At 44.4% G+C, this 22,619-nt stretch overlaps 1 protein-coding gene across 2 annotated transcripts; it reads left to right on the plus strand.

The window, feature by feature from the left end:
- Window positions 1-118: 118 nt before the first annotated feature.
- On the plus strand, window positions 119-22,338 carry Recql (RecQ like helicase). Of its 2 annotated transcripts, none has more exons than XM_038320459.2 (15): window positions 119-653; window positions 2,076-2,123; window positions 7,190-7,387; window positions 8,795-8,974; window positions 11,142-11,248; window positions 13,557-13,755; window positions 14,872-15,038; window positions 15,752-15,833; window positions 16,678-16,826; window positions 16,918-17,035; window positions 17,499-17,637; window positions 18,717-18,808; window positions 20,609-20,828; window positions 21,145-21,274; window positions 22,011-22,338. In XM_038320459.2, the coding sequence occupies exons 2-15, from the start codon at window positions 2,108-2,110 to the stop codon at window positions 22,119-22,121; spliced, it is 1,908 nt and encodes a 635-aa protein (XP_038176387.1). In that variant the 5' UTR covers window positions 119-653; window positions 2,076-2,107; the 3' UTR covers window positions 22,122-22,338. The 2 variants fall into 2 exon arrangements, with proteins under 2 accessions (XP_038176387.1, XP_038176388.1); XM_038320460.2 differs by having other exon boundaries at window positions 119-333.
- Window positions 22,339-22,619: the final 281 nt, after the last annotated feature.

Below are 22,619 nucleotides of genomic sequence, written 5' to 3' on the forward strand. Positions count from 1 at the left end.
CCATTGGCTGCAGCCAGGCCAATAGGACGTGCTCTTGTTGGGATGTGCGCCGGGGCGCCGTGCCACGCCGCCAATCAGAGAGGCGCTGGCTTGTGATTGGTGGAGGGAGCCGATCGGAAGGGTGGGCGCTGCTGGCTGGTGGCGCGAAGGGGTTTGACCGCCGAGCGGCTGACGTGCGTGGAGGAGCTGAGCCCCGCGCGTGGGGCCGCAGGTGTCTGCGGCGCGGGTGGGAGTCCGCAGTCGTCGCTGCCGCCGCTTTTTAGCAGCCCTGGCTGCCTCTGCACGCGCTTCTACCTCCCGGTGGACGCCGCGGGGCTGAGGGACGCGCTCCGGGTTAGCTTGTGTTTTTCTCCCGCATTGATGACTGCGGCTTTTGACGGACGGGCCTTTTCATCTCTTAACTAGTTCTTGGATATATTTTGTGCTGAGAGATCTTTTGTTGACAAGTTACGTAATTGGGCAAGGGACGGGTTTTTGGCAGCGAAGTCCATAAAAGGATTATTTGAAATAATGGGAGGAAATGGACGTAGATAGAACCACTCCTAGCGAAGAAAGAGTTTTCAGTTTGCAAAAGGCATCTTGCTACAGGGAATAGAGTCGATCTCTGCTCTGACCTTACAGTTCGTGGACGGACCTTATCTCTCTAGGAAGTGGTAAGGAGATGCCAGTATTCATGAGGAAATAGTTTTGATTTACAGTCATCCTTAAATGCCCGTTAGTGATGTGTGGCCATTCCATACCGTTTACTCAAGGCTCAGCCTCTCAACAGCTTTTTCACCGGAGCGATGTGATTTGATAAAGCAAACAGTCCAAGTGAGAAAAGAGGGGTGCAGAATCTGTCTTTGGAGTGCACCCTTAGCTTTAGCAAAATCTAAAGTTAAGCAAAATATAATATGCTCTGTGTGTGTGTGTGTGTGTGTGTGTGTGTGTATGTGTGTGTGTAATGGTGACAGATTGTCATTGTGCAAATAGTTGTTCATAACAGTTCGTGAAAGTGCATACTCAGATTTAAGTTTTAACCATTAAAATTTAATATAACTCATGTTTCTCCCATATTTAACTGTGCAAATTCTTTTGAACTAATAGAATACTAGCTGCAACCCCGCCCTCTGCCAGTAAGCTCTCTGTAGCAGAGAGGGGTTCCTAAAAATGACCTGCTTAGAGTACTAGTTTCTCTTTAAGGGTGAATTTAGTGGTAATTCTCAAAAGCAAGTGCTCAGTAAAATGCTAAGTGATTGGTTTATTTATGTTTTTACATAGTCTGATGTTTGAATTTATCCAACTTCTTATTTGTATAAGTCCTGCCAGGCATGGCTGTGCATGCCTTTAGTTCGAGCATCGGGGAGGCAAGCTAACCCAGGACTCGTGGCCTCTGTGAATTGAGGTCATGAATCCTGCCATCCCAGTTTTTAAGGCAGGGTACAGACAGGCTTAGAGGAACAGTGTGTCATGTTGCTAAGGTCCACATCAACCTGGTGGCAGATCTACCTAATATTTGGCCTTTTTTGGCTATATCACTTTGCAACTGTAGACTTGTTGTTGACTTTCTATTTGACACCATCATCTATAGGATTTTAAAAAGCCATTTATGCTTTCTAACTTTTTGCACAGAATAATGACAGATTATCATGGACTGAGCATTGTTCATTGTACTGGGTTGGTTTGCATTTTGTTTTGTGGTGCTGGAGATTCAACTGTGAACTTAACACCATGAGTTCATATCTTGATGAACCCAAAACCAAAGCAAGCACAGCCAAGACAAGACAGAGTGGAGAAAGATTTATTGCCACCAGGAGGCAGGGAGAACAGGGGCGTTGTTTTGAAAATGATTCTCTCCAGGGACGAAGGGTTAGGGATTGCTTAGGGAGGCCTGACTGTACTCATATGGGGCAGGGGAGCTGGGAAGGACACATTCCTGCACATAAGTGTTCACTGGTAGGAAAGAAGATTTTGGGAGTGTGTTGCAGAGAGTCCGCCCCTGAAAAATGCCTGCCTTGCCTACTCACTAATGCTTGTGCCAAGCCCAGCAGGGCTGCTGCTAGAAAGTGTTACCATATTTGTTCTTTCACTTTCAGAAGGACGCTCGGCTCTCCAGCTCAGTCTTAGAATGGCGTCTGCCTCAGGTTAGTGGATGCAATTATTCTTTGTATGTTACTGTGTCCTACTTTCATTTGCTCTTTGATTAAAAAAAATTTGAAGAATTCTGATTCTAGAATTAGTTTTTAGAAGCTGCTTTATTTAAATGCACAACAGAATTTCCCATTTCAGTATTAGTAAGCAACGGGTCACTAATGGTCAGTCATTCACCCTGGGATACTAACACTGCTGTCTATCTCCAGAACCTTCTTACCACCCAGACTGATTGCTGGTCCACACAGCTCCCCACACTTCTTTTCCTCCAACCCTGGAAAGTTACTGGTCTCCTTTCTCTCTCTGAACTTGATGTTTGAGGGACCTCAGACACAGGGTGTCTGTCGAACCTCATATGGCATTATGCCTTCAAGGTAGTGCATGTTAAAATATTTTTCCTTTTTTAAGGCCTATAATGTTCCTTTGTATGTATATGCTATATTTTGTTTGCTCATTCATCTATTGAGGAATAGTTATATAGTTGCCAAACTTGGCAACTATGAATAATTCTAATAATGGTATTCTGTATAGGGATGTCTGAAGTTCCTCTTCACAGTGTGTGTGTGTGTGTGTGTGTGTGTGTGTGTGTGTATGAGAGAAAGAGAGAGAGAGAGAGAGAGAGAGAGAGAGAGAGAGAGAGAGAGAGAGAGAGAGAGAGAGAATATGGGTGTGTTATGTGCCACAGCATTTGTGGAGAGGTCAGAGGGCAATATTCTGAAGTGCCATGTCTGTTGAAAGGGGTTCACTGCACTGATTAACCCTTATGTGACCGTGGAAAGTAGTTAAACCCTCTCTGTGTTATCTGTGTGTCTTACACTAGGTCTGAGGTGGCTGAATGACAGGCAGAATGAGAAGAGGCCTAGAACTGGGGAAAGCAAAGGCAAGCTACTGTCCGTGAAGATTGACTGCTAGTTCTTATCCCATGACTTGCTCCATGGCTCTCATGCAGTTTGGAAGAGGGGGAGACTGTCAGAGAGCTGCTGTACTTTTGCACACTGCCTGGCTGAAGGCTAAGAGAACTGAAGGAGGATGGGTTCTGGACGCCCTGCAGGCCCTGCTGTTTTCCTGAGGTTGTGTCGTAGCTGTTCCATGTGAGGAAGGTGACCAGTCCTGATACGACACTCATCTAGATATGTAGCTATGAGAAGGAGGGTTCTCCAGAGCTGCTGAGTGAAGGGGGTGCTGGGCAGTGCAGTTCTACCCTGGCTAAGGTAGCACAGCACAGATTCCACCACTCAGCCTCTGTCTTACTAAACCTGCAGATTCTGCATGGTGAAATTCTCCCTTGTGGTGCCTCCCAGAAAGAGCACTGATTTATCTTTATTCATCTGAATCACATCCTCTTGGTTAACTCGAGACTCACAGCCTGATATAGGCAGCTAGTTACTATTAACCATTTTATGTTAGGTGTTTGGGTAATAGGACAGGAACCAAGAAATCAAAAATAGAAAACCATAAGTTTGACCAGTAGGCAAGTCACAAAGTGAAGGAGAAAGACATGGTATGCATGTCTTCTTCTTGGTGGTTAGTGGTCAGAGTTGGTGTTTTAGTATTGCTGTCTCCAACTTCGTACTTGGGCTGTTTATGGTCTGTTTCTAGGCAAAGACTTCTGTTCTTGGTGTGCTTATTGGAGTCAACATTGTCACTTTGTAATAGCTTTATCACAAGAATATGTGGGAATGATGGAGGTGCCCTAGTGGATCCCTGTTCGTAACACACTCCTTATTTCTGTAGTGTAATAGTGACTCATCTTCCCCTTAGTGCTCACGGTCACTTTCCCCATCCAGCCCAGCCGCCCTTGCCTGTCCATTTTCTAGAGTGCAAGTGCGGGCCTTGGGCTTCCGGGTTTTGGAGCACTGCTTGCTTTCTTGGCGCATAGAGCCTCAAGACCAGCTGCATCTGAAGTTTGAGGAAGAAGCAGCAGTTCAAGTAGTGGCTCAGTCAGTGTCAGAGTTGGAGGGGACACTGCTTCCCAAGACTGAGAATTGAGGCTACAGCAGAGGAGTCAGTATTCACTGGTGTGGAACTGACCATGTGTCCCTCTGCATGTGTATGTGTGAGAGAGACAGAGACAGAGAGACTGCTCCAGCCGTTACACTATTGTTACCCAGCTGGCACTAAACTGATTTTTTTTTTTTAATGTCTTTTGCTATTTTCTGAGTCCAGCTACTTCTAAACACTGAGGGGCATGATTTGACTAGTAAGGTCCCAAGAACTGTGTGAGCTGTGGTTAGAAGTACTTTTTTAAAAATGTGACTATGGTCCACAAGGTGTTTTCTACATTTAAGTATGGAGGATTTCACAGAAACATTTCTGTGAAGGCAAGCCCATGTGCAGAGCAAGTGTACATAGTGAGACACTTCCATCATAGAAGGTTCTTGCATCTTGTCAGTCTGCTGCTAGGCATCTGGTCTTCCTTGTAAGAATGGTGCCGAGGAGGAGACCCAGTGACTGTGTGCTGTCTGAAGGTCGGATAGTGACCTGTGTGTAACAGGTTAGTCTCAGAGAGTGGATGTTGGTGCCGTAGCCCAGGCAGTTTGTTCTTGCACTTGTACAGATGGTTTTGTCCATCTGATGAATTAGTGTCGTCTTTGTTATTGTTAGTGGGCATTGCCACAGTACATAAGTGTCTTCACAGTTAGGGCCATGTGGAGTTCCTATGCCATCCTCCCAGACCCTGTACCACTTTTCTAGGATTCTTCTTGCCCAGCCCTAACTATCCCTCCAGTTTGTTACTGGCAATGTACCATGTGGATCTGTACCTGAGGCACTGTGAGGAGCCATGTGAGCATCGCCTGTGGGTCTCAAACTAGAACCATCTCCTTATTGTTCTCAGGGCCCCCTGCAATATTCAGGTTCGATTTTAGACAGTGCCAGTGTGTCACGTAGAATCTTCTTCAAGTTGAACCTGTGTTGATTTTCTTCCTCAGTCTAATGAGAATCTAAGTGTAAGGAACTCTTTGAGAGGTCACAGGTTCATGAGGTTGATAAGGCGGAAAGATAGTCTTGTACTCCCTGTTCTTGCCTTCACTTATAAACCTGTTTGAGCTCACTTTTTCATATACCACCTTGGTTGTAGTGTTGGCGATCTGCCTTATGAATCAGTATACGAATAAGAAGCACAGGTCACATGGTAGCTTAGTTTCTTGGGGCAGACCACATTGATTTCAGAAGGAAGGTAATAAACATCTGTTAAAAAAAATGTGTGGCAACCAGGTGTGATGGCACACGTCTGTAGTTCCATACTCAGTAGGCTGAGCGAGGAGGATTGTAAGTTCAAGTCTAGCCTGGGTTAGTCAGTGAGACCCTGTCTCAGAATACAGAGAGGGTTTGGACTGTAGATCGGAATAGAGTGCTTGAGTGGTACATCCGAGGTCCTAGGGCAGCACTGCAATGATAAGATAGCAGTAACAACAGTAAGATAGTATGTGTGATTGTGGGAGTTAGGTAGGTAGCAGTTCCTGGTTAGCTGTGCCAACAGTGAGAAAGGGAGATGGGTATGAGGCTTAGGAAGGTCAGGCTGCATTCAGACCTGCATGGGTGGGCCGCTTCCTATAGGATAAGCTGGAACTTAGGAAGAGGACAGCTTGGGACTCATCTGATGCTTACCGGGACTCGCATCAGGATGCTGTGTCCTGCTGAAGAGCTGAGGCCTCAGCCTCGCCAGGTTGCAAACAAACCTACCCCAAATTTCCAGGAACACAGAGAAGTTGCAGGCCACTTGCTATTCCACAAACATTCAGCAGGTACCGCAGGAGCTGACTTTTGACCCATGGCACCCAGGGCAGCCAGGGTCCCTGACAAGAATAACATACAGGAGCACCTGACCCTATGCCTGCCATCCCAGTGTGCACCTGATGACTGCTTCATTTCTTCCTTTAAGATCATGACGACAAGATTTCATCCCAAGAAGAGGCATTAAACTACACTGATTGCTTGGGCGGATGTGATCCCATTAGCTTTAAAATTTGCCTTGCTTCATTGATGGGTATCAAAGAGAGTTTCACTGTGACTCTGTCAATACTTGACTTTAATAGTGGAGCTTCACACAGAGACTTCCTAAGTTCGTCACTATGGTATTGTAGAGCAGGTTATCACAGCACTGCTTTTCATTTCGCGTAGTCCCTTGTCAAGTTGTGATTAGCAGGTTGCTATCATGCCCCTGCATCAGCTGAAACATGAAGCTTTCATGAAGTAATAGCTCTGTCACCAGGTGGCTTGCTTGGAGAGATTTAGGAGATTGTTAAACCAGTTCTGTGTGACATAATAAGAATGGCAGCCGTCATTGGTTGCATGTTTAGCCTCTGACCAGGTCCCTGTCCTGAACGTCTTGTGTGTTGTCCCTCCTAACTCCTGGCAGTGCTTAGGTCTTAATAATTGGACATCATGGGCCGTCAGTGGAAGGGGAGATCGAGGTGTTGACTCGGGTTTTGTTGGCATCACTCAGCAGGGAAGGGGGCTAATCCCAGGTCTCTGGCGTTTGAATACGTTCTCAGCCCGTCCCGCCACCCGGCTAGCTTTACACCCGAAATAATTACATAGAAACTGTATTCTTTTAAACACTGCCTGGCCCATTAGTTTCAGCCTCTTATTGGCTAATTAACCCATATTTAGTAATCCGTGTAGCACCACGAGGTGGTCACTTACTAGGAGAGATCTTAACCTGCGTCCATCTCGAAGAGGAGAGGCATGACGACTGTCTGAGCCATCTATCTCACTTCCTTCTTCCTGTTCTGTCTACTCCACCCACCTAAGGGCTGGCCTATTAAATGGGCCAAGGCAGTTTCTTTATTAACGAATAAAATCAACACAAACAGAAGATTCTCCCACATCATTTCCCCTTTTTCTGTTTAAACAAAAAAAGGCTTTAACTTTAACATAGCAAAATTACATATAGCAAAACAGTTATCAAGCAAGAATTACAGTTACAATATTTACATCTATTTCTGCTCTTCTACTTGTAGGCTTGTCATTTAGACAGTGAGGACTTTGCAGAAACCAATAGGGAAGCTTACACCATTCATTCTGTTTTGTCTGTCTGTTTCTACCCTCTCCTCAGCTCTAACAGAGGAACTGGAATCTGTAACCAATGAGCTCCATGCGATTGACATCCAGATTCAAGAACTTACAGAGAGGCAGCAAGAGCTCCTTCAGAGAAAGTCCATCCTGGCAAAGAAGCTCAAGCAGTGCTTAGAGGGCTCCGACGCTGAGGGGAGCAGCGGCTGTGACTCCTCACCAGCCGCGTGGAATAAACAAGGTTTGCCAGCCTTGTTCCTTCTGACTGCTTTAATCTAGAGTCCCATCAGTCCATGCGGGGCAGTCTGTCACGCCAAGTGTCATGGGGAATCCGCCAGGTGAAGCCATGAATGGATGCTTAAAAGAAATCCCACACTAGCCCAGAATTGAGAAATAGATAGTTGTTTATTTAGGGGTAAACTCACAAATCAGAATCCTCCGCTTGACCAGTTGAATCATGCTATCCAAAACGAGCTGCCGGCAGAAAGGAGCAAGGGGAAGGAAAAAAGGGACGGATGTCTGCCTATGTAGTATAAGAGGCCATGCCCCAGTAGGCGGGTAATTACAAACTGTAAATCTTCCTACAGCAGCAGTCTGTACCAGGAGATGCAGTGTCAGGCAGACCATTCTTTATCCAGTGCCTGTGATACAATTGGGGTGTTCTCTGCATATGGCTTCAGTAGTAATTGTCAGTGTCTATAAAATTAATATGGTATCAGCTTAATTTTTAAGCATTAACTAAAACAAAGATAAAAAGTTAGCCAAACCCTTGCCATAGTGAACAAGTCTTCTCCCTGCACCCCCATTTTTAGAGACAGTCTCTACATAGCAATAACTGTCCTGGAACACATTGTGTAGATCAAACTGAGCTTGAACTCACAGAGATCTGACTGTCTCTGCCTCCTAAGTGCTGGGATTAAATGCGCAGAACAAACCATTCTTTATTTAAAATGAATGAAGGGCTAGAGAGATGGCTCCGTGGTTAAGATCACTGATTGCTGGGTTTGGTTCCCAGTGTCTACATGGTGCTCACAACCATCTGTAACTGCAGTCCCAGGGTATCTTAACACCTTCTGGTCTCTGAAGGCATCAAGCACTGACATGGTACACAGGCATATTTACAGGTAAACACCCATATGTATAAGGTAAACAATTAAAAATGTCATATAAAACTTTGATTACTAACTTTGATGGCATATTTCTAGAAATTACAATGTGTGTGTGTGTATTATTTTCTGGTACTGGTCTCTAAATGTAACATTTATACCCAAATTCCAGAGTTTTGTTAATTTCATTCATGCTTAACACATCAGGGTACTGTGAACTCCCTAGTCACTATTCAGATGACCTTCCACATGCCTGGCTGGCTGAGCACCACCCTCCTCCATGTGGGCTAATTTCAGCTACTGGCAAGTGTTTAATTGGTTTCTGATGTAATAACCATGTGATAGTCAATATGCTTTTGTTTTGACTACTTTGTTACATTAATCACAAAATTATTATAAACATTTGGTGGTTCATAGATGTTAAGTATATGTTTGTGGGATTTGTATTCTGGTAGCTTTGTGAAAAAAGTGGACATTTACATTCATATTCTGTTTACAGTTCTGATCATTCTAATCTGTTTAGCCTATTTTTCTCTTTCTAGATTTTCCGTGGTCTGGGAAGGTTAAAGATGTGCTGAAAAATGTTTTTAAACTGCAGAAGTTCAGACCCCTGCAGCTGGAAACCGTCAATGTCACCATGGATAGGAAGGACATCTTTCTGGTCATGCCCACAGGAGGTGGGAAGAGCTTGTGCTACCAGCTGCCAGCACTGTGCTCAGAGGGTGTGTATAATAGGTGGCTGACATTCGAAATAATGTCTCATTAGACTGTCTTTGTTTCATTTATGTGTTAATATCAGTCATCTACTAACATGGGTACACTGGAGAAGGAACCTGTTTGAGGATGGAGAGAAATGCTGGTGTGGTTGATGAGAATATGACTTCATGATGCTTACAGACATGCAGGTGGGCTGGTGTGAGATCTCTCTGGGCCAGATGAGCTAGGCTGCCGTGTGCAGATGTGCCTGGCGCCACTGGAGTGAACCATGTCCTGTCAAGTGGCGTATGGAGAGAGGAGGGCTCCAAGTGCCACCCTGAAGTTGAAAGAAAGAGGAACTTGAAGAAAGCTGAGGAGTAGCCAGGTGCAGGATGATCCGGAGAACGTGCTGGGACTAGCCTAGGGACAGGAGAGCTTGCAGGAGGGAATTTTGATGTCTGTGATGTTTGCCTGCAGAAGGTTACATAAAAGTAGGACCTAAAAGTTAAAGGTTAAAGGCCAGAACTACTCCTTGACCTTGGGTAGGAATTCAGGCAGAGGCTGGCTGAGGCTGCCATGGGGCCCAGACAGCAAGTGTGAGTGAGGCTGACTGACTGGGAAGCCAAGCTTCCGAGGGTTGGGTACTCTGGAAAGAATGGCTACTAGGGAAGAAGAGAAAGGTAGTAGTCTGTCTGATGTGCTATAGCAAACTGTTTTAGACTGGATATAAATAATTAAAGTTCTGGAGTCTTTGGAGGCCAAGATCAAGGTGACAGCACATTTGATGTCTAGAATGGACTTGTCCCTTAGGTGTGGTCCTTTTTTGCTTTGTCCTCATATCATAGGGACAATCCCTTTACTTTTGTTTATCAGAATGTTGGTCCCAGACCTCAGCCTTCCTGACTTACCCTCTTCCCCAAAGGCTGTGCTTTTCAACACCATCACAGTGTGTACTCGGTTCCGATAAGGCTTTCACGGGGCATCAGTAGTCAGACCATTGCAGGTGTTGAGGATTTCTGAACGATGAAGACTGTGGTTGACGAGTGCGTGTGCCTAATGAGGAAGAAGGTGCAGGTGTGGGAGAGAGGGAACCTGACGGGGAAAAGCCCTACTAAGGTCCTAATGTGAGTAAATATATTTAAGTCTGTCTGTCTCCCCTCTGCCAGACCATTGTGAGGAACAGAGTAGAAGTGCAGAGCTGTGTCATGTCAGCATCGTATGTCTGATAGGAAAAGTGAATCCCATATGTGCCTACTATTTGGAGCAGCATGACTGTTCCTTTGGCCAGTTTGGGATGATTTTTCTTTGATATGGTAGTTTAGTATTAGGCCTGGCATGTGTTATTTCATTGAGATTTACTATATTAGGTGTTAAAGAGAGTAACAAATTCATAATAGCAAAATCTGTGTTTCTATGGGATTGAAGAAAGGTAGATATTTCTGTTATCTTAAAAAACACTTATTTTAGTTTTTATGTGTATGTGTGTGTATGTCTGAATACACATGCATGTGGAAGTCCTTTGAGCTCAGAAGAGGCATTGGATCTCCTGGAACTAGAGATACAGATGGTTATGTGCTGTTGGACAATGGTCTGTACCCTCTCACTTGTATTTTAAATAAACTCTGATTGGCCTAGTATCCCAGGCTTCTTATTAGTTCTTATAACTTATATTAGCCCATAATTCTTGTCTATGTTAGCCACGTGGCTTGGTACATTTTTTGGTGAGGCCGTCACATCGTGCTTCTTCTGTGTCCTGAGTGAGGACTGCAGACTGAAACTTCCCTCTTCCCAGAATTCTTGCTGCTCAGCCTCTACTTCCTGCCTGGCTACTGGCCAATCAGCATTTATTTAAAATACAAGTGACAGTACAATACCATTGTCCCACAGCAGTTGTGAAGTACCATGCGCTGGGAATTGAACCTGGTGCTGGGTGACACTCAGCTCTTAACTGCTGAGCCATTCCAGCCCAATATTTTATCTTATGATTTATTTGTTTGGCTTACATTCATCTTATTTTGTCATTTATTTTGCCCATCACCCTGCTTTATGAAGCTAAGAAATAGTTATGTTGATAAATCTGCATCAGCAGCTGCCTGAATAGTAGGTCGGGTCCACAGATATAGAAAGTGAGTAGTGCAGCCCATTGTGCTGGGAGTGTGAGGTTGAAAGTAGCTTTTGTTTTTTCTCTTTTAGGTTTTACACTTGTGATTTGCCCACTCATCTCTCTTATGGAAGATCAGCTGATGGTTTTAAAACAGTTGGGAATTTCAGCTACTATGTTGAATGCTTCTAGTTCTAAGGTGTGTGGGTATGGTGTGGGTTTTTAGATATATAAACTCTTTAACTGATTTCTGTCTCATCTGTCTCTGAGTCACCTCTAAGTTACCAACCCTGAGTCAGGAGTCTCAGTCTTCTGTTCATGAGCTGGTTCTGGACAAAATCTGGTTTTGCATGCCCCAATCATTTAAAATGCCCTTTATACTTACTAAGATAGGGGAAGAAAAACAGCAACCAAACAACCATGAAAAGCAGCAGTCTTCTGTGACATGTGAAGTCACAGAGATTTTAGGTTCAGTGTTCGTAAGTAAACTCGTGTTGGAACCAGCAAGCTCATTCTCTTACACACTGCTTCACGCGAGCTCATTCTCTTACACACTGCTTCACGCGAGCTCATTCTCTCACACTGCTTCACGCGAGCTCATTCTCTCACACTGCTTCACGCGTGCTCATTCTCTCTCACACTGCTTCACGCGTGCTCATTCTCTCTCACACTGCTTCACGCGAGCTCATTCTCACTGCTTCACACATGCTCATTCTCTCTCACACTGCTTCACGCGAGCTCATTCTCTCTCACTGCTTCACACATGCTCATTCTCTCTCACACTGCTTCATGCGTGCTCATTCTCTCTCTCACTGCTTCACACATGCTCATTCTCTCTCACACTGCTTCACGCGTGCTCATTCTCACTGCTTCACACATGCTCATTCTCTCTCACACTGCTTCATGCGTGCTCATTCTCTCTCTCACTGCTTCACACATGCTCATTCTCTCTCACACTGCTTCACGCGTGCTCATTCTCACTGCTTCACACATGCTCATTCTCTCTCACACTGCTTCATGCGTGCTCATTCTCTTACACATTGCTTCACTCGTGTAGCAGCTCAGAGTTGAATGCATGGAGAATGCGCAGTCCATGTGACAGACTCCTGTCTAGCACTTCATAGGAAACATTTGCTAACATGTTTTGTATTGTGTACTATAAAAGAGCAAGGAGGGACTGGGAGATGGTTCTGTGGGGACAGTGAGGGCAGCCTGAATTAAATTCCTGGACCTGTGTAAAACTAGTCATAGAGGCTCCCACTTGTAGTCCTGGAGCTGGGGAGGTGGAGACAGGAGGATTCCTGGAGCTGGCTGGCTGGCTAAGCCTAGTCTAATCCATGAGCTCAAGATTTAGTGAGAGACTGTCATAAAAAATAAAATGGGGAGTGTAGAAGTGGAAACTTCATTCTGACTTCTGATGTTGGCAATGTGTAAATATCTACACATGCTTACACGACATAGACACACGCACACACAGAAGAACCTTTAATTTAGATTAATACAGAAAATGAGTTACGACACATTTGTGTGGTGATGGACCATCTTACCCTAATCTGCACGGACAGCCCACTTCCAAGCTGTTGGCTTGTAAATTCTATTCTCAAACTCTTTAAGAATACACAAATTAGTGTCAGTCATAAAAAAACGAAAAACAATTTTGCTGTATAGTTGCCATTCTTTATCTATACTCTTAACCCCTTGATTTAGTCATATGAACAAAGCCAAGGCCTCTTGTTTCAACTGCAAATCTTTGAGTGTATACTGCTCTTGTTTTGTCTTCTGTGTGTCAGTGGAGTAGGACACGAGCATGCCGCAGTGCACGCATACGTGGAGGTCAGAACACAGCTTGCAGCAGTCACTCCTGCTACTGTGTGTTTCTGGAGGATCAAACTCAGGTTCTCAGGTTTGGCAGCAGACTCCTTTGCCTGCTGAGCCATCTTGCTCAGCATACCTCATGCATACCTCTAATGAAGAGAAAAGAGAAAGTGCACCACTGACAGCGTTCTGTCTAGAGTATTAATACCATAGAGTGTGTAGTGGTGAGTGGACCCAAGAGTCTCTATTTAAGTAGGTATTTGATAACTCCATTAAAATAGCTATAATTAAAAAATAAATACTTTTGTTCTTGGGTGTATAATTATAAAAGTAGTGAGTGAACTTGTAAAAACTACTGTGATGGCCACAGCTATTGTATTTGGTTCACATTTTAGCTCTATTAACAATTTAAAATTGTACACTTTCCTTATTGGAGGATCTTGTCACATCATGTTTCCTCCTCTTATTTGCCAAGTGACTGATTTTTATCTTCAGCCGTCTGGAGCAAGTGAGTCACTAGAATACTGTTTGCCCAGCTGCCGCTTAGAGACGTGGCTTCAGTTTTAGCGAGCCAGCATCTGCTCCAGGAAGAGCCCCAGACTGTTGCTTTTCAGTAACGTGCACCGTTTTCACTTACTGTCATGGCCCACCAGTCTCACCTGCAGCGCTTGTGTCTGTTTTGTCTTTAATAGGAGCATGTGAAATGGGTTCACGCTGAAATGGTGAGTAGAAACTCCCAGTTAAAGCTGATTTATGTGACTCCAGAGAAAATTGCAAAAAGCAAGATGTTCATGTCAAGACTAGAGAAAGCCTATGAAGCTGGAAGGCTTACTCGCATCGCAGTGGATGAAGTGCACTGTTGCAGTCAGTGGGGACATGATTTCAGGCCTGGTATGCATCTTTGCACTGGTTCTTGCTCAGTTCGGCATAGCGCCTGCTCTGTTGAAATTGTCCCCCGTTGTGGTGGGCACTCGTTTCCTCAGCCTCCCTGCGAGATGACCGCTTTCTAGCCCATGCAACGTCTCTAGCATTCTAGACCCCATCTTCATTTTTCTCTGTTTATTGAGGAATTTGCAGCATTTTAAAGGTATTCTCATTTTTCTGGGTTTTTCAGTATCCCACCCAACTTGGAACAATTGAAATTGATGAGACATTTTAGTAATACTTCAGCTACCAAACCTGTAGTCATCCTAGAGAAAGTTACTCATCATTATCTTAAAAAAAATTTTGGCTAAGGAGGTAGTTCAGTGGTAAAGTATAGTGTGGAGGCTGCTTGTTGGTTCCTGGTTGCTCAGCAGCTCCGAAATGATCACACAGAAACTATATTAATTAAATCACTGCTTGGCCCATTAGCTTTGACTTCTTATTGGCTAACTCTTACATATTAATTTAACCTATTTCTCTTTTTTTTTCCCACAAGACAGTGGGAGGGAGGAGGGACACACGCAAGGTTCGCACAAACAGCACATGGACACACGGGATTCGAACTCGCGGATACACGCATGATCGCAGGCGCCCTACACGATGAGCCACCGCGCGGCTCGCTTAACCCATTTCTCTTAATCTGTGTATCGCCATGTGGCTGTGGCTTACTGGCTAAAGTTCCAGTGTCTGTCTCCGGCGGAGCTCCTGAATAGGACTTACTGGCAGGTACACTACTGGAGAGGCTCCCTCCCCCGGTAATTGTTTACTTACATGACCTCTTCCATCATGTGAGTTTCTGAAACCTGAATGACCTCCCAGAAATGTTTCAGTCAAAAGGAACTATCTGCACAACTCCTGCTTTTAACAGGGCATTAATTTGAGCTCTGTAAAGAAATTATTATTATTTGTGAAGAAAATGCAGTAAAACCTGAATTCAAGAAGAGTGGCAGGTCCTGCAAACTTAGTTATAGCTAACTCTGCGAGTAAAACCGGGAGCCTGTGCTCACCTGTGTGCTGGTAAGGATCTGATTGACTCTCATTCTCTGAGGGTCAGAGAGAGACAGACCATGTCATCTTTTTCAGATTATAAGGCACTCGGCATCTTGAAGCGCCAGTTTCCCAACACCTCCCTGATTGGGCTGACTGCAACAGCAACCAACCATGTTTTGAAGGATGCACAGAAAATCCTGTGTGTGGATAAGTGTTTGACTTTCACAGCATCTTTCAACCGACCAAATCTTTATTATGAGGTATACAGAGGCTACACTTCTTCATTGTGCTTTCTTACATGATGCCAGTATAAGCATTTTAATGTCAAGAAGTAATTATTAGGGCATTCTTTGCTTAGTTTATCTCTGTCTAGTGCAGTGTAATTCACGTTAGTCCAAACAGAAAATAATACTGCATTAAGTGATACTGTCTTTTATAAACAGTTTGAGCAAGTGAGGTTATATTTGTTAGATTCTTTCTTGTAAAATACTTGAGAGCAAGGAGGGTGTGAAACCAAGAGCCCAACTGACATCCGTGTAACTAAGTAATAGAAACATACATACTAATGAGTTCACCAGTATTTCCCATGTGGATTTTATCTGATACTTACACTTGAAGGTAAGATATCCCAGTGGCTTTCTGATTATTTTCAAGTTGTGTTAAGGACAGATTTTCTGTTTGCATTTTCATTGCTTTCATACTATGCTTCATGTTCTTATTAAGGCATCAGACAATAGAACAACATCCATCTTCACAAGTTACCTGCTGTTTCTCTGACAGACCAGAGACAGAAAATAAAGAAGAGAGGCTGAGCAGAGGCAGGAATGGGTCAGATGGGTGCATCCTGTGAGGCCAGGAAGAGAGTGACAGGAAGGGATACTTCCCGTGAGGGACTCACACCTCAAAGGCTGTAAGCAGGCACAACTTGGATGGCACTGGTGAATCCACTTCTTAATGAGACTGCTTTTCGTAGGTTCGACAAAAGCCCTCGAATGCTGATGACTTTATTGAAGACATTGTAAAGCTCATTAATGGACGGTACAAAGGGCAATCAGGTAATGTTAAAAACAAATCAACTTGGGGGCTGAGAGTCCATTTGTGAAATGGCATAAATCCCCCCAGTGCTGCATGACTGGTCTGAAAATGAGATCAAATCCATTCATTTGGTCACTAGCTGTGCGTGGCATCCCTGCCACAGTGGGAGTCAAAGCTGCCTGCCTTGCCTGCTGTGGAGTAGATCCAGTGATAGTATTGTTGACATGTTAGTATCTGTTCTGTACCTTCCTGAGTGAGCAGCAATGTTCTGGAGAGAGAGAAGGTACAGTACCTTGCAGGAAGGGCCATGTACATACTTACCAGGTAAAGCAAGGTGAAGTTAAGAACATCTGTCCTGAATCTCAGAGCAAAGGACTACAACCCAGCAGCTCTTTAGCACTGTCCTCTGGTTAGGAGCAAGTAATGGTGTCTAGGAAAAGGAGTTCCTGAGTCAAGTCTGAGAGAGACTGTTGCTGTCTGTCCCTCCCAGAGGGCCTGCCTACACACGGAGTTACCCCTGCCCCAAGATGCAAAAAAAGGTGCTTTAGCCAAATGGGCACATTCTTCAAACTCATATTTCCCAGCATCTCACAGACTTTAAGAAGTGCTATGTAGTGGGGATAAAGTTGCAGACACCCTCTTTTGGTCATGGGAACCCCAGCTGGTGGTCCAGGGTTCATTTCTGCTTAAGGCAAACATCAAACCTTGATTATACCCAACAGTCAGTATGTACACAGGGGCTTGGGGCCTTTGTGACTCATTTCTTTTTCTGCCTTGGGACAGATCACTTTCTTGAGCATGGTGCAGATTAACTAAGAATGTGCTGTGCATACGAACCTAATACTCGGCCATGTTTTACTGCAGGGATCATATACTGTTTTTCTCAGAAAGACTCTGAACAAGTTACCATTAGTTTACAAAAATTGGGAATTCATGCAGGCACTTACCATGCCAATATGGAACCCGAAGATAAGACCAAGGTTCATACTCGGTGGTCAGCCAATGAACTTCAGGTTAAGTATATGTATTTTCTATGAGAGCCTAACTTACCCTTAACAATATTTAAATGACTCAATTAACTAACCAAGTATTAACACATTTTAGGTGGTAGTGGCTACAGTTGCATTTGGCATGGGAATTGATAAGCCAGATGTGAGGTTCGTCATCCATCATTCAATGAGCAAATCCATGGAGAATTACTACCAAGAGAGTGGCCGTGCCGGTATGTAAGGCTCCAATCCAGAAATCATCTCAGGAGAGTTGGCAGAGGACATGCTTGAGAATTCTGAGTTTGCAATGCTTGTTTTTAGGTAGTAATTTTTAGAACGAGTTTTTTAAAATCCAGATTTTTACTTACTTACACACCTTCTGTTGTAATATTAAAAGTGGTTTACCATTTGTTGTAAGCTGTTGTGATGTTCATGCCGGCCACTTGGAGTTTTAATTAGTAGGTTCACATGTACAACCTAAATAACTGAACTGTTCGTGAACATTTGTTTTTATATATTAATAAGCTGATTTTTGATGATCCTCTTTGTAGTCATTTCAAACCCTGAGGGTAGCTCTTACAGATATCTACAAATGTCTTGCTGTATTGTGAAGCTCTGTCAGCAATTGATGTACACTTTTGCACGTTACGGATATTTGAAAGCAATGATGCAAACTGAGTATTCCTCAAAGCACAGGTCGCGACGACTCGAGAGCAGACTGTATTCTCTATTACGGCTTTGGAGACATATTCAGGATCAGCTCGATGGTGGTCATGGAGAATGTAGGGCAGCAGAAATTGTACGAGATGGTGTCATACTGCCAGAATATAAGCAAGTGAGCTACGTGCCTTCCTATATGTAGCATGTCATATGTCGTGTGGTCGTCGAGTACCTACTGAATGCACTGCTGTTAGCACAGAGCACTGTAAATGCAGAGTCTGCTGTGGGAGAGACCTGGACCCCTGACTGCCCTCCTCTAAGAAAAGAGGCTTTGTCAGTTTTTGAGGTCCTCCTCAAGGCCAGTCTATTGAAGTCTATGAATGAAGAGTTTTTCCTTTGGATCTGGTGTGTAGTTGCCTATAGAGATTATGGAAAGGCGTGTGGGAAGATAGGCATTGGGGAGGTGAGTTCAGGCATGTCCATTCACCCTGATGATGAGTCACTGAATAAGCCAGGGTGGGGTCAAGTTTCTCATTAGGAAATACATGGTAGTCTCTGCTTACAGCACTCAGCTTCCTTGGGGCCCCAGGGCTGTGAACATCCTGTGTCTTTAATACAAAAGAGCTCAGAAGTGTCCAAGTGAACAGTGACCTGCCACTGATAAAAACCGCATTTGCTTTCCAACTGATGCTGCGGTGGTCACAGGGAAGAAGAAAGTGAAAATTTCTTTGTCATAGGAGACTCCTATGAAGACTGTTTTCAGATTTAGCCTAAAATATAAGAAACTACTTCATTATCAAAACATTCTACTCAAAGTGAGACCCGTGACTTCTGAAGTGATGGTTGTCGACATACTGCTGGGAAAGTAGGAGTCACCTGAGACTCCCTGGGTGGGTCCATTGCAGACACAGGGGTCCTTAAGGGGCACAGGTCAGTTGTGATGGGAGAAGCCTCAGGCCACAGTTGATGGCTCTGAAGGCAGAAGGGACCAGGAACTAAGGAGTGTGGGCAAGCTCTAGACAGTGTTAAGGGCTCAGAGGTTAGGGCTTCCAGAAACATCCAGTCTGCCCCCACTTTGACTTTGACACTGTGAGACTTTTTTTAGACAAAGGTGAGATAACACACTTGCATTGCCCTAGCCACCACATCTGGGGCTGTGTGACAGCAGTGGACAGCCAGCAGGACATGCGCTCCTCTGGAGCAGGTCCTGAAAGCTTGAGTGCATGAGTGATTCTCCCTCTCGTGTGTCTGCAGGTGCCGTCGTGTGTTGATAGCACAACATTTTGATGAAGTGTGGAATGCAGACGCCTGTAACAAAATGTGTGACAGCTGCTGCAAAGACATTTGTAAGCTTGCTATTTACTTAAACTCTTAGAGCCTCAATGCAGCGTGGGCTGCATGTGGGAAGGGTTAGTCCCTCCAAATAGAATTAAAAGACAAACTATGACTAGAATTTTCCAGATTCAAAAATGATACAAAGGTAAGTCAAATGTATATGCACACATATTATATTACTATACTGAGGACATCAGGTTTTTTTTCTTTTTTTAATATTTATTTTTTATTTTTTTTATTAAAAATTTCCATCTCCTCCCCTCCTCCCACTTCCCTCCCCTTCCCTCCACCCACACCCCCACTCCTTCCCTCTCCAGGCCAAAGAACAGTCAGGGATCCCTCCACTATGGGAAGTCCAAGGTCCTCCCAACTCCCCCCAGGTCCAGGAAGGTGAGCATCCAAACTGACAAGGCTCCCACAGAGCCCATCCATGCAGTAGAATCAAAGCCCAGCGCCATTGTCCTTGGCTTCTCAGTCAGGCTTAACCGTCAGCCACATTCAAAGAGTCCGGTTTGATCACATGCTCCATCAGTCCCATTCCAACTGACCTTGGTGATCTCCCATTAGCTCTGTCCCACCGTCTCCGTGGATGAACGTACCCCTCGTGGTCCTGACTTCCCTGCTCATGTTCTCCCTCCTGCTCCTCATTAGGACCTTGGGAGCTCAGTCCAGTGCTCTAATGTGGGTTTCTGTCTCTATCCCTGTCCATCGCCAAGTGATGAAGGTTCTATGGTAATATGCAAGATAATCATCAGTGTGGCTATAGGACAAGGCCAGTTCAGGCACCCTTTCCTCTGCTGCCCAAGGAACAAGCTGGGGACATCTCCTTGGACACCTGGGAACCTTTCTAGAGTCAAGTCTCTTGCCAACCCTAAAATGGCTCCCGTAATTAAGATATAAACTTCCCTGCTCCCACATCCACCCCTCCTCCATCCCAACCATCCCATTCCCTCAAGCTCTCCCCATCCTCTCCTCCCTTCTCTTCCCCAATCTCCCCTTATCCTCACCTCACCCCCACCCCCGTGCTCCCACCCCCTGCCCGGCAATTTTGTCAATTTCCAATATCCAGGATGATAACAATATGTTTTTCTTTGGGTTCACCTTCTTATTTAGCTTCTCAAGGATCATGAATTATAGGCTCTAGGACATCAAGGTTTTAAGAAATAAGGAAAAAATTAGAATATAGCATAGAAATATTATAACATAAGGAAAGGCTAATGTCATGACAGTCTGTAGTACTGCCTAGTCTCTGTTCTTGATACAGTACATACAGGAACTTGTGTCCCGGTGCTGTATTCTTGAAAAGCTGGATCTAGCAGTTCTCATGGGAGAACCCTGGGTTCTGGTGCTTCAGTGGGTAGAGTTGTCTGCACTTTTAACTTGACAGCTACAGACACTAATTTGCCAGTTCACAAGACTGTCTTATAGAGGCCAAACTCACGTGAACCCTACGTGTAAGTCAGGATGCTAGTCTAGTGTTTGAAGACTTCTATCCAGAATATTCCCTCGGAGCCCAGACTGGCTTTCAGAGTGTGATGTTATTGCAGCATCAGGTAAGAAAGTAAGAGCAGGCTTTCTCCTGCAGTGCACACCTCCCAGTGATGTCTGGAGCATACTGCAGCCTTTGACAGCCAGGTCACCTTTACATTGCCATGATCCCTACATGGCTTTAAGGAGTAGAATTTATTCTATGATAAAGCCTAAGGAACATCGTGGTCTCAATTCTGAACATACTAAAAGAAGTTTGTGTAAAGGGCTCAAAGGGCTCACAGTGTAACTTCAGCTGTTCCCACCATTCTCTGTCCTTGCAGTGTCTGAGAAAAGGGATGTAACACAGCACTGCCGAGACCTGGTCAAGATCCTGAAGCAGGCAGAGGCACTGAATGAAAAGCTCACTCCACTGAAGCTCATCGATTCTTGGATGGGAAAGGGAGCAGCCAAGTTGAGAGTGGCTGGCGTTGTTGCCCCGGTCCTTCCCCGAGAAGACCTGGAGAAAATTATCGCACATGCTCTCCTGCAGCAGTATCTCAAGTACACAGCCATTTGTCTTCTGTGTCTTCATGTTTCTTCCCTTGACTCCTAACTGGAGCAGAGTCAACAACTGCGGTTATTTCATGTGAACTCTTAAGCATATAGAAAACAAGTTACCTAATAATCTTAGACCTTAATTATGAAGTCAGAAAAGTTAAAACAAAAAAACCACCACCATGCCCCACCCCCCCAAAGCCCAACCTATTTTCCTTAAGGATTATATTTGTGTTGTTGTAGTGTATTTTTAAAAATTATACTCCTGTAAGTATTTCCTATGGCTCCTCCAAGCTTTCTGCTTGGCTCCTTTCTTTTACAGAGAAGACTACAGTTTCACAGCTTACGCCACCATCTCATATCTGAAAGTGGGACCCAGAGCTAGTCTTCTCAGCAGCGACGCCCATGCTGTCACCATGCAAGTGAGGAGGTCCACACAGAGCGGCGCCAGGGTAACTCTCTTCATTTTCAGTGTGCCTGAAGTCTCTGGGCTGCTTTCCTCAAGGTCTCTACTAGGTTTGGTTGGACACAAATGCTATCAGTTTTCTTCCTGGGTTTTGATTTTGGACAGATAAATAGTGGAGGGCTTTAGACTGGCCCACTGTAGAGTCGGAGGGCTACAGCCACTTAAAATGTGAGGGCTGCAGTTTAAAGTTTAATTCTGTGAAATGTTTCCCTAATAATACTGGGTGGGATCCTCTGGTTAAGAAGTCTCTGCTGGGTTCAGCAAGTTGGCTTAGTGATAAAAGTCCTTTCTGCTGTCCCTGTCAGCCTGAGCTTCATCCCTGGAACCGATTCCTGTGAGCCGGCTCTAATGGAGGAGACACTCTCTTACTCCTGTGTGCTCTTCTCTGACCCCCATGGTGTGCATATATGTACACAATGAATAATCAATTTTTAAAAAACATAAAGTGTGTCCTCCAGAGGTTGCTAGGCAGTGTTGAGTCTGTGCTGCAGCAGCCTCAGGTAACTGCATGTCCTCTCCAGGATTTTGTTTTGTTTTTTTAATTTACAATATCCCTGTTTTATTTAAGACAATCGCCCATATTTGAATAGAAGTTTATAGATAGGGACCAGACCCCATAAGGAACTGACTGATACACAAGGGGAATTCTGAGACTGGAAGGCTCACAAGAAAGCTGATCAGCTGAGCCTTCCTTAACAGGGTGCTGCTTTGTCATTCTGCAGGCTGCATCATCTGAAGCATCGGAGCATGCAGAGGAGAAAGGGGACGTCCAGAAGTCTACAAACAGGCTTCAGCCATCTGGGGCTAAGAAAAGGAAGCTGGATGATGCCTGAGTGTCACTTAATCTTGCACAAAATAACTGTTTACTTTATTTATGTCTGGATCATTTTTATGCTTAATTTTTGAAACAATTTTGTATTTTATACATATAAAGTTATATATTCAGAGCTTATCTGAAGATGTGAGAATTCAGGATCATTTGAAAGTTTGAGATCAGGAATTATATTTTACAGTGTACAATAATGAAAAATACATCTTTTATGCAAAGTTGTCTAAGTGTGATATATTTGAGATTAAGTCCATGTAACTGTCATAAGCTCATTTGCCTTCTATGACTAGCTAGTTTTCTGGTGTGACTGCCTTTAAAGCAATACCATGCTGACATAGGCTCACCCTTCCAAGATGGTGCCATTTTAGGCTGAGCAGTGCAGATGATTTCTGAGTGGAAGAGCTGCTGTTTTAGCTCAGATGAAAACAGTCCGTCACCAGTACCAAGGGTGTCACAAGAAGACTCATCACGTTCTAAGTAAATCAAGACAGCAAGCCTCCTG

Source organism: Arvicola amphibius, chromosome 2, assembly GCF_903992535.2.
Source record: "Arvicola amphibius chromosome 2, mArvAmp1.2, whole genome shotgun sequence".
In the NCBI taxonomy this organism is placed as follows: Eukaryota; Metazoa; Chordata; class Mammalia; order Rodentia; family Cricetidae; genus Arvicola; species Arvicola amphibius.